The sequence below is a fragment of the Brassica oleracea genome, chromosome C9 (assembly GCF_000695525.1).
Source record: "Brassica oleracea var. oleracea cultivar TO1000 chromosome C9, BOL, whole genome shotgun sequence".
In the NCBI taxonomy this organism is placed as follows: Eukaryota; Viridiplantae; Streptophyta; class Magnoliopsida; order Brassicales; family Brassicaceae; genus Brassica; species Brassica oleracea.
The window spans coordinates 16,653,727-16,664,594 of record NC_027756.1 but is presented as its reverse complement, the minus strand read 5'-3'; the positions used below and the strand labels follow the sequence as shown (position 1 = coordinate 16,664,594).

General features: G+C 40.2%; 2 protein-coding genes across 2 annotated transcripts; one reads left to right on the top strand and one right to left on the bottom strand.

Annotated features, from left to right (window-relative positions):
• The first annotated feature begins 6,268 nt into the window (after positions 1–6,268).
• Positions 6,269–7,577, top strand: LOC106313637 (cytosolic sulfotransferase 11-like). The gene has a single exon (XM_013751505.1). The coding sequence runs from the start codon at positions 6,369–6,371 to the stop codon at positions 7,374–7,376; it is 1,008 nt and encodes a 335-aa protein (XP_013606959.1). The 5' UTR covers positions 6,269–6,368; the 3' UTR covers positions 7,377–7,577.
• A 1,990-nt stretch (positions 7,578–9,567) lies between these two features.
• LOC106314450 (glutathione S-transferase T3-like) lies at positions 9,568–10,455 on the bottom strand. Its single transcript, XM_013752317.1, has 2 exons — positions 10,106–10,455; positions 9,568–10,045 (listed from the first exon to the last, which is right to left on the bottom strand). Exons 1-2 carry the CDS (start codon positions 10,453–10,455, stop codon positions 9,568–9,570), a joined length of 828 nt encoding a protein of 275 aa, XP_013607771.1.
• Between the last annotated feature and the right edge of the window lie 413 nt (positions 10,456–10,868).

The following is a 10,868-nucleotide window of genomic DNA, read 5'->3' as shown; positions in this document are numbered from 1 at the left end:
CAAGCACTTGTGATTTTGCGCTTGTTCTCGGTCGGCACTCGATATCGTACTCGCTCAATTCGACCGCCCATTTGGCTAATCGGCCCGATTGACTCGGGCTATGCAGAATCGTCCGCAGGGGAAAAGTCGTGAGGATGACGATCATGTGGGATTGGAAATATAGTCTTAGTTTTCGGGCCGAGGTTACGACCGCGCATGCTAATGTTTCCATTAGCGGGTACCTAGATTCGGCATCCAGCAAGGTTTTGCTTATATAGAAAATAGGTTTCTGTTCGCCGCGTTCGTCCCTGATCAGGACGCCGCTCACAGCTGTTGCCGACACGGCGACGTACAAGAACAAAGGTTTCCCCTCCACAGGTTTTGCGAGGACTGGAGGGGAAGCGAAATACCGCTTCAGCTGTTGGAAAGCGTTTCCGCATTCTTCCAACCATTCGAATTTTTTATTTCCCTGTAAGACATCGTAGAAGGGCAGGCACTTGTTCGTTGATCGTGAAATAAATCGGTTAAGTGTCGCGATCCTACCGCTTAGCCTTTGGAATTCCCGCTTATTCTCTGGTGAAGCCATCTCGATCAGCGCGTTGATCTGTTTTGGATTAGCTTCGATGCCGCGGAATGTGGCTAGGTAACCGAGGAATTCCCCTGACGCCACCGCAAACATGCATTTTTTCGGGTTGAGCTACATGTTATGGGAATTTAACTGCGCGAAACATTCCTCCAGATGTGATACGTGATCCTTTGCTTGGAGGGATTTGAAGAGCATGTCGTCGATATAAACCTCTATCGTTTTACCGAGTTATTTGGAGAACATACGGTTCACGAGTCGTTGGTAAGTTGCGCCAGCATTTTTGAGGCCGAAGGGCATTACCCTGTAGCAATAGGTTCCGCGATCGGTAATGGACTTTAAGCAATTTTTTGACCTCGTTGTTTACCGCGGAAGCCCGTTCGGGTCCTAGCTTCCGCCTTTTTTGTTTGACGGATTTGAAGGTCGGATCGATATTTAATTCGTGACACGTTATGTTAATGTCGATCCCTGGCATATCTTCAGAGGCCCATGTGAAATTATTGAGGTTCTTTTTTAGACAGGTTATGAGCTCTGTCCTCAAAGGCTCGCGGAGATTGGCTCCGATCTCGACGCATCGTTCCGGAGATGCTTCGTCGAGACAGACCGTGACCACAAGTTCGCAAGTTGGTTCGCGTTTTTCCTCTAGGGCTGTGATGTTACGAGACTACCAGAAGAGTTCCGCCGAATCTTGACTTTGCGAATCCTTGTTGGAGACCTTTTTCTCCGCTTTTCTAGGAGTGGTCTTGAGGTCTGGTATTTTTCGTTTTTGTTCTGCGGCGTAACACACCTGTGATACTCTTGGGTTTCCCCATATTACCTCGACTCCGTTAGGGGCTGGGAACTTGAGGCAAAGATGGTACGTTGATGTGATGGCACGCATGGTGTTCAACCATGGCGTTCCCATGATAACGTTGTAAGATTCGGGACGGTCAACGACTAGAAACTCTGTGACTCTTGTCACGGTTCCGGCTTTGACCACGAGATTAATCGACCCTTAGGCCACAGTTGTTTCTCCCGAAAGTCCCAGTAGTGGGCTAGGGTATTTCACGATTTCGGATTGATCTATTCCCATTTTTTTGAGAGTATCCTTGAAGATGATATCGGCCGAACTTCCGGTGTCGATTAGCACCCTAGCGACGTCGACATCTCGGATTGTCAGCTCGATAACAAGGAGGTTCTTTCGAGGTTTGGCTCGATCGACCGTTGCTCCCCCCTTGAACGATATGACGTTCGCGCACGTCGAGTCTTGCATATCGTTCCTGATCGTTAAGTGTCTTTTGCGGGTTAGATTGATCCGTAGAGCCCCTTCCTTCTAGCGCCAAACTGTGGGAACCAAAATTCGCACTGTCGATTTCCGTTTAAATTAGGAAACTAGGAAATTCCTAATTTCCCAGAGGTCCCGGATATCTGCTAATACCACACGCCAAGCAATCAGAACACAAAAATAACAACTATAAAGAATAAGAAATCGAAAAGAGAGCAAATTAGATCTTATTCCGAATTCGCGTTTGAGCGTTACAACAAGGTAAGAGCCTGGGCTACGAGAGCTGTCGGCGAGAATCCTAGTTTTAAAACCCTAAGACGGCAATAACCTAGTTGAGTCGCAGCTCGAATAACAAAAACGGAAATATTCCTAATTGCTCTAAGTGCTAAGTTTTCTCTGAGGAAGTGTTTTTTTTCATGCTTCTCGCCTAGGACTCCTTATATACTGGCTCCTAGGTCGGTTTGCGCTTTTCCTCTTCTGTCCTTAAGCCGTCATAGCGTAAAAATAGAGATATTCCATTTTTTCCGATCTTCGTAATTATCTTCAAAATTTCGTATTTATCCGCGGAAACTTGACATTTATCTTTCCTTGCAAGCTAAGCGTAAACCATCATGCGGCTTACGGGCTGTTAGTTAAGAAATCGTAAGCTGGGCATCGAGTCATGTCTTATGTCCCTTTGGGCCGTCTTCTGACTCGAAGCATTTATTACGGCTTCTTTCGATAAAGAACGAACTTTCCGCGGTTCTTACCGTAAAGTTTGATCGATGACTTAGAATGGCGGAAAACATGAAATGGGTTCGCTACGGTCTTCGGGAGATAGCATCGAAAAGAATCTATTTCGAGAAAGTATTCGTCGAAGAAAGTTCTCATTTTCTTCTTCCGACGTTTTGAATGTTAACTCCGTCGTAACCGTTTTTGACCCCAACAATTCTCACTTCTCAGTATGTTACAATAGTTTTTTGCGCTAGGTGATGATTCTCAGTATGTTACAGAAGTTTTTGTATTAGGTGATCGTCTTTTTGACTAAACATGACGAAAATATAATGTAAATGGATTTTTTAATTTTGTTTTCATATCGAGTGTGGATTTGGATAAGAGTGCTTGCATATAGATAGATATATATGTAAAATTAACAACTCCAAATGTTAACTAAGTAACCAAACCAAAAGGGAGACAAATCTTGAATTAGATGGTGGACTAACTGTCTTAACCCTTATTTGGAAAACATAAAGTGAGTTCAATTAACTAATGCATGGGAGAATTCGATGAATATGTTTCTGTATAATGCTCAATGTAGGAAACTAAGTCCAGACTTTTTTGGATGGGTTCCTTGGGTCTTGCTCCTCACCTTGTCTCTGACGTTCATCAAAGCACACATTAGTAAATCCTAAATAAAATGAAACAGTATAGTATATGCTTATATTATGGTCAGATTACAAACCATTGGATGAGGAACCGCTACAGCCCTGAAATTTGTCGCCTTAGTCATAGCTGCGTCAAATGCTACAATACAGCCGAATCTTCAGCCGCTGCACCTTATAAAACATCAACGTTTCAATTCAAAGAAAGTAGTGAGTTTCAAATAATTAAAGAACTTATGTGATATTAAGAGGTTTAAGATATATGCTTAAGGAGAGAACCTAAGAACATTAAAAGCACTTGCGTTAGGCGCTATAGTTTTCTGAAACACTTGGCACATGAGATGTAGCACCATCTGTTTGTAGTTCCAATATAACTTTGGTTGTTTATAGAAGCTCAATAACCTGCCTGTGAATGAGGTACATGGGTTTAATATTCCAAGTATGAGAAAACTTGAGAAGGTGGTAATTAAGAAAACATACTTGTGGTGGTGACTCCATAAAGTAGGTCGTCAACTACGCTAATGAAACAGTCTCCAGCTCCTTGACACCACCTTACTATGTCACACTGGTGGAGTCACCACCGGCTGTGGCACACAATCTGGAAGGGGGATGAAAGCAGAACGTGAGGAAGAAGGTCCTATGCTCCTATGTGTGAACATGTTCTATCTAATGCATTACATTTAAGGTCCTTCATATTTGTCAATATCACAAAATTGAGGTACTTGAAGTAGAATTATGAGTCGTACATGTCAAAGACTTCTTTCCCAGCTGCGGTCTCAGAGTGAAAGTAGAGATGTGTGCCAGAAGTACCGTTCAAAAATAACTGGTCTGAGAAGAAACACGGAAATTAATAAGGGGTACTTAAGTACTAAATATATAGAAACTAACATGCTTTTGACGAATATATATGTATGTAGGCAACCAAAATTCAGAAACACAAAACACGCTTACCCCCAACTATCTTAGGATTCACGCTTGTAGCAATCACGACTCTCGGCTTTCTCCCATAACTGTCTAATTTGGTATGGAACGCAAGAGCCAAGGAATCAAACATACTCACACAAACGTTTTCACCACTGCAGAGAGAGAACAACCAAAACTCAATTCAACAGATGTGATAAAAGCTTCCTTAATAACACATGTCGTATATAAAATGAAATGAACCTGCGAAGACGCAAAGTTAGCATGGCAAACGGAACCAAGAAAGGAGCATCAGACAAACAGAAGTTGGTGTTGCTATATATGACGTCAAATCCAGTTAAGGTGTAGAGGGAGCCTTTGCTGAGACGTTCCCTGAACCTAAGCTGACGGTTCGCACTGACAGTTCCTTGCGTTAGGTTAACTGTAAGCGAAGAGAAAATAAAACGTTAAGACAATGTTTTTGGGAAGGAACGTTAACGGCGTTATACTTTACAGAATCGGGATGAAATAAACTGTAAAACAGATTCATGGAGAAAAAGGCTTACATTCTCATCAACAAAGAGCATGTCAACACTCATCAGTTCACCTCCTTTCCTCAAATTTCGCGCCTCCCAGAACCGCAACAATCGAACCTCCGCAACGTTAGAGCACCGAAAATTGAACAGAGTAATCTTCTGGTTCTTCTCAAAGTTGTGATAATCATGTGTGAAAGAAAAGGTATTTATAGCGGAAGTAACTTTCTGAAGCGAAGAGGCGGATTGAATGCTACGAGGAGTGGAGCAATCACCAATTAACAGGGAGTAAATAGGAGAAAGTGGAAAGAGTGTAACGGCCATGGTATCAACTTCATCTTTCAATTCGGAGAGGCGGCGACGGTGAGAAGATGAGACCTAGAGGGAAGAAGGATCCGGACATGGAGTTGTTCTGTACCGACATGGGTTTAGAAATACATAATCACATTTAGAAAAAAGTCTTATTCAAATGTATTAACAAATTAGAGAGCGACATTTGTCATTATTTCCTCAAAAGAGAAAAAAAACTTCACTTTATTAGTATGGATAGATACGAGAATTTGAAATGTCGCATTTCATTCACAAACACCGTGAATGAAGATGCTTTACACATATTCTGTTAAAAGCAACAAAACAAAAACGTCTCTATCCCTATTTTTATTATAAAGCAAAATAACTTTAACCAATAAAATATTAAAAGTTGCAAATGGCTTCTAGAAAGATTCATGTGGGTAGAATAATATGTGGCATAGAATGCAAGAGAGATTCATAAGTGGGTAGAATAATATGTGGCATAGAACGAAGTGATAATTGAAAAGCCTACAGTCCCCTAAAATCATAATAAACACGTGCCTTGTCTACCGTAAACAATAGGATGGACGTTCGGGTACCCGTTCGGGTACCCGTTCGGGTTCGGATCGGGTATTTCAAATTTTCGGGTATTTTGGTATAGAAGTGTAGAATCCGTTCGGGTATTTTTGAACTTCGGATCGGGTTCGAGTATTTTTAGTTTGGATTCGGTTATTTCGGATCGGGTTCGGATATTTAGACTTTGAAAAAATATATTAAATTTTTTATTTCTCAAATTTCTTGTATTTAAAAATATAACTTTCACTTAACTAATTTTTTTTATTTTTAATAGATTGAATGGTTAATAGATTTAGACATAACTTTTTAAAACTAAAAAGACATTAATTGGGTTATTGTTTTTAAATTTTGGATGTAATTTTTTGTTAATTTTTGAAATAAAAAGTTTGACATGCGTTTTAAGTGAGTAGCAAATCATTTTCTCCGTAATTGTATTTATATCATATGAACTTAAAGTATGTGTAGTATCAATATAAATATTTTATATAAAATGAGAGATATAATAAAATGAGTGATGTAAACTAGAAATATAAGGTTAATTATACATACTTTCGGTTATCTTCGGATATCCATTCGGGTTCGGATATTACCGGTTCGGATTCGGATATCCAATCTCTCATAATTCAATACCCGTTCGGATATTTTGCTACTTCGGTTCGGATTTTGGTTCGGGTTTTTCGTATCGGATTTGGATGCGGCTTCGGATATCGGGTAAAGTGTCCATCCCTATTAAACATAACTATAAACGGTGCGCACTTTGGTAATAATAGCCTTTATTATATACCAGACTTGAAATTTTCAAAGCAACCAATCAAAAAGTATTTTCTCTTCGTCATTTTCCATTATCATTTCTCAGTGTACAGAGAGAATAATCATTCACAATGGAGGCTTCTCAAGAACCTCACCTTCCAAACTACATGAAAGACGACAACGTTAGCCAGGAAACCAAGAACTTGATATCTTCTCTTCCCTCAGACAAAGATTTTATGGGTTACAGTCTCTACAACTACAAAGGTTGTTGGTACTACCCCAACACACTCCAAGCCGTTCTTGACGTCCAAGAGCATTTCCAGCCACGAAAGGACATAATCCTTGCTTCTTTGCCCAAAGGTGGTACCACTTGGCTCAAATCTATAGTCTTTGCCGTTTTACATAGGGAAAAATACTGCGAAAATCCCGAAACACATCCTTTGCTCTCACAAAACCCTCATGACCTTGTCCCATTTCTTGAGATTGAGCTATACGCTGGTAGCCAAACTCCTGATCTCACAAAGTTTCCTTCTCCTATGATCTTTTCTACACACATGCACTTGAAGACATTGCTTGAAGCCACCACAAGGTCTTCTTCTTCTTCCTCGCCTTGCAAAATCGTGTACGTGTGTAGAGGTATCAAAGACACGTTTGTCTCCGCTTGGCATTATAGGAACAAGGTGCATCGCACGGAGATGGATCAAGCCAGTTTTGAGCTCATGTTTGATGCTTACTGTAGAGGAGTTCACTTATACGGACCCTATTGGGAGCACGTATTGAGCTACTGGAAAGGGAGCTTAGAAGATGAGGAGCATGTCCTATTTATGAAGTATGAAGAGATCATTGAGGACCCTCGTCTTCAAGTCCAGAGACTCGCTGAGTTCTTGAACTGTCCATTCACCAAGGAGGAAGAAGAGAGTGGATCGGTGGAGGAGATCGTGAACTTGCGTAGTTTGCGTAATTTGAGCAGTTTGGAGGTTAATAAGAATGGGACAATAAGAGTTGGTGTAGATACTAATGTGTTTTTCAGGAAAGGTGAAATTGGTGACTGGAAGAATCATCTCACTCCTCAAATGGCGAAAACTATAGACGAGATTGTTGAGTCTAGACTGCGAGGTTCGGGTTTGATATTTCAATAAAGTTGTGATATGCTCTGTTTCTTTACACATTAAATTTCAGCAAATGAAGTTATGTGTTATGTTCTTGACTTGGAACTTTCATGCGTGGCTCGGGTTTGGCATTTCAATAAGGTTGTGTTATGTTGTTGTTTTAAATTGAGCAGACATAAAGGTTAAGTCTAAAGGCTATTATAGCGAATTGGCGACGTTAGAACATCTTTATCCCTTGGATCCTTAATAGATTTCTTAATGATTATTTAACTATATAAATGTACATTAGTGGACTTAAGAACTCTCTTAAGAAACTGTGCGATTTTGTGCCTCCATTGGTAGTTTCTTAATTAAGGGTTCTTAAAAAAAAAAAAATTTAAGAAAAATTTATTTATTAAATAAAACATAAATAAAAAAACATTTTCAACATAGGATTTTAAATAAAAACATTAAAACAAGGATTACTAAAATAAACGAGAAAATTTAGAAAGAAACATTCGAGCTCAGTTGTTGTCTTCATTATGTCCAAATTTACGCCATATATGTTCAACCAAATCAGCCTTCAGTTGTCGATGTCTTTGTTTATCACGAATAGTAGTTCCAACACCCATCATATTAGCGATATTTGAAGGCGTGTCTGTAGAATACGTAAGATCCACATGTGAACTTCCGTTGTCTTCTCCTTGTTGGAACGAGCTTGATCCATCTCCGTGCTCTCAAAACTGGCTTGATCCATCTCCGTGCTCTCAAATCGAGCTTGCAAGACTCCAAAAGCACGCTCGACATCTTTTCGGACACCTTCTTGATGTTGAGCAAATAAAGCCACTTTCGGACCTTGTGGTAGTGAAATAGATTGGACAAAAGTTGCCCATTTCGGATAAATACCATCGGTGAGATAGTAAGCCAAACGATACTCACGATACTCGTTTCCATTGACAGAGAAAGTAACTTGCGGAGCTTGACCGTTTATTATGTCATCAAAAAATGGTGAGCGATCAAGAACATTGATATCATTTAAGGTACCTGGAGGTCCAAAAATTGCATGCCATATCCATAGATCGTACGAAGCAACCGCCTCTAATACGATTGTGGGTTTAGCCGAACCGCGTGAATATTACCCTTTCCAAGCGGTGGGACAATTCTTCCACTCCCAATGCATACAATCGATGCTTCCTATCATCCCTGGAAATCCACGTTGCTCAACAATATAAAGTAGACGTTCAAGATCAGCCGGTGTTGGTCTTCGTAGGTACTCATCGCCGAATAGATTTATTATTCCTTCGACAAAATGTTCGACACATAACCGAGCAGTAGTTGCACCGAGTCGGAGGTATTCGTCAACAGCGTCAGCCGCAGAACCATACGCCAAGACACGAATGGCTGCTGTACACTTTTGAAGTGCAGAGAGACTACGCCTTCTGAGAGCATCTTTGTTTTCTCGAAAGTATTAAACTTCATTAGAGAGTCGATCAAAAATACGCATGAACAATGACTTGTTCATTCTAAATCGTCGTCGGAATAGATTTTCGATCAAGGAAAATTATTTTTAAATAATTCGTAAAAGGAGTTATGATTAAAAAAAAAGATAAGCGTTTGGTGAGAATAGCTTTGAGATGATGAGAAAAGGAGAATAGCTTTGTGATGATGAGATGAGAAAGGTGAAAAGAAGTCTTGGTGATTCCAAGCTCTGAAGAAGAGCGTTTGGTGAGAAGGTGAGAAGAAGTCTTGGTGATTACAATGGATGGTGAATGAAATCTTTATATAGAGCAAATGACTTGTATAGATTACAACATCTCGTGACTTGTTCTCGTGTCACATAAATACAAACATTAGTAAAAGACATACAACCTTGTGACCACTTGTGACACATACATACAAACATAAGTACAACACCCGTGACACATACATACAAGCTTGTTCTCTCTTTTGACATTTTTTGCTTCTTCTTCTCAACAATCTTGCAACCTCACCCGTGATCATCTTTGTCTCGTGACCTCTTATCATCATCTTTGTCTCTCTGCACACAAATATAAAGACACAACAGATGAAAGATCACACCAGAAACATGAAACATAAGAGAAATTTTATAACACAACAGCAATTTTATAGAAGAACAGAGATTTTATAACACAACATATCACAACAACTTGAAACATACATAGAGAAACATGAAACAGAACAAGAAAACTAGAGAAATAACATAAGTTGAAACATAGAGGAATTAAACATCTTCAAACACTCGATTTATTAGCTTCTGCTTTAGAGCTTCTTCAGCTTCAGAAAGTGGGTCTTTTTTGGAGATGAGACTTTCAAGCAAACGTTGCTTCGAAAGTCTCTCTTTAACGATCAAATCTCTCTCTTTAATAGACCACATTGTCTGAAACTCAGCTGTTCCTTTCCCTTCCTGGTGATCTCCTATACTTCTCTTACCGCTTGCTGCTTTCGCCGCCTTAACACCAGGAGGTCGTTGCGTTGCTTGATCACAGAGAGGGGAAGTTGCTCCATCTGATTGTGCTCCATCACACTTTCTCTTCTTACTGCTTCCAGTAATCTTGTGCGTTGCAGCTTCACACCATTTCTGGTCGTGCCTCAACTCCTCCCAAGCATGGTGAAGGTTAAATTTTGTTTTATGGTCGTTGGCAAAGATGGTGTGTGCCATTTTCACAATATCAGTCTCACTCTGACCACTTGTTTTCTGTCTTGTTGCAACCGCATAGCATCCAGAGAACTTGCAAACAAGACCGTTAATCTTCTGTCACCTTTGCTTACACTGAATGGGCTCTATCTTCTCACCCCTTTCCACCTTTGGACTTGCTGCATAGTACTCTGCAATACGTTGCCAGAAAGCTCGTGCTTTCTGTTCATTGCCCACCAAAGGGTCCTTACTCGTGTTTAGCCAGGCGCTAATGAGGACTAGATCATCTGACACTGTCCATTTCCTTCTTCCTCTCCGCTTTGTTGGTGACTCTTCACAGAAGCTAGAGGTTTCAGTAGGGAGTTGAGATGAACCGTGCTCACCACCATGTGAAAAACGTGCATAAGGAAAGGTTTCAGGAAAGATAGTATCTTGTTGACTGTTCAACAGCTCAACAAAATTGGTAGAATCCATATCCTGATATGTGAGAGAAGAGAGGAAGAAGAAGAAATGTGTTTATTGATGAAAAGAAAGAGAGAAATGTGATGTTTTAATACGAGATAGGAGAGGAAGTTCGTGTTAGGTGGCTTTTAATTAGCTTTACTCTTTGATTTTATTTGAGTTGAGGTGATTAGACAAGTATCTAACAAATTTATTATCTAGCACACATCAGAGCAATACTATCTAACACAAGCATTGAACACAACCATTAATCGCAAGCATTCATCACAACCATAACCTAAATCTAACCAGCATTTATTAAGCAGTCAACTATGAAGTTTTGGACACTTACCTAACCGAGGGTCTCAAGTAGTGCTTCACACCCTTCCTCACCGGGCCAACACCTCCAAGAAATAAGTTGTCTTTGGCTGCTCATTCAGATCTTT

Bases quoted from the DNA above. Each gene is read 5' to 3' on its own strand.
- LOC106313637 (XM_013751505.1), top strand. From the start codon at position 6,369: ATGGAGGCTTCTCAAGAACCTCACCTTCCAAACTACATGAAAGACGAC.
- LOC106314450 (XM_013752317.1), bottom strand. From the start codon at position 10,455: ATGGATTCTACCAATTTTGTTGAGCTGTTGAACAGTCAACAAGATACT. The intron at 10,046-10,105 runs GTGACAGAAGAT...GGTTGCAACAAG, and splicing joins CCCATTCAGTGTAAGCAAAG to ACAGAAAACAAGTGGTCAGA.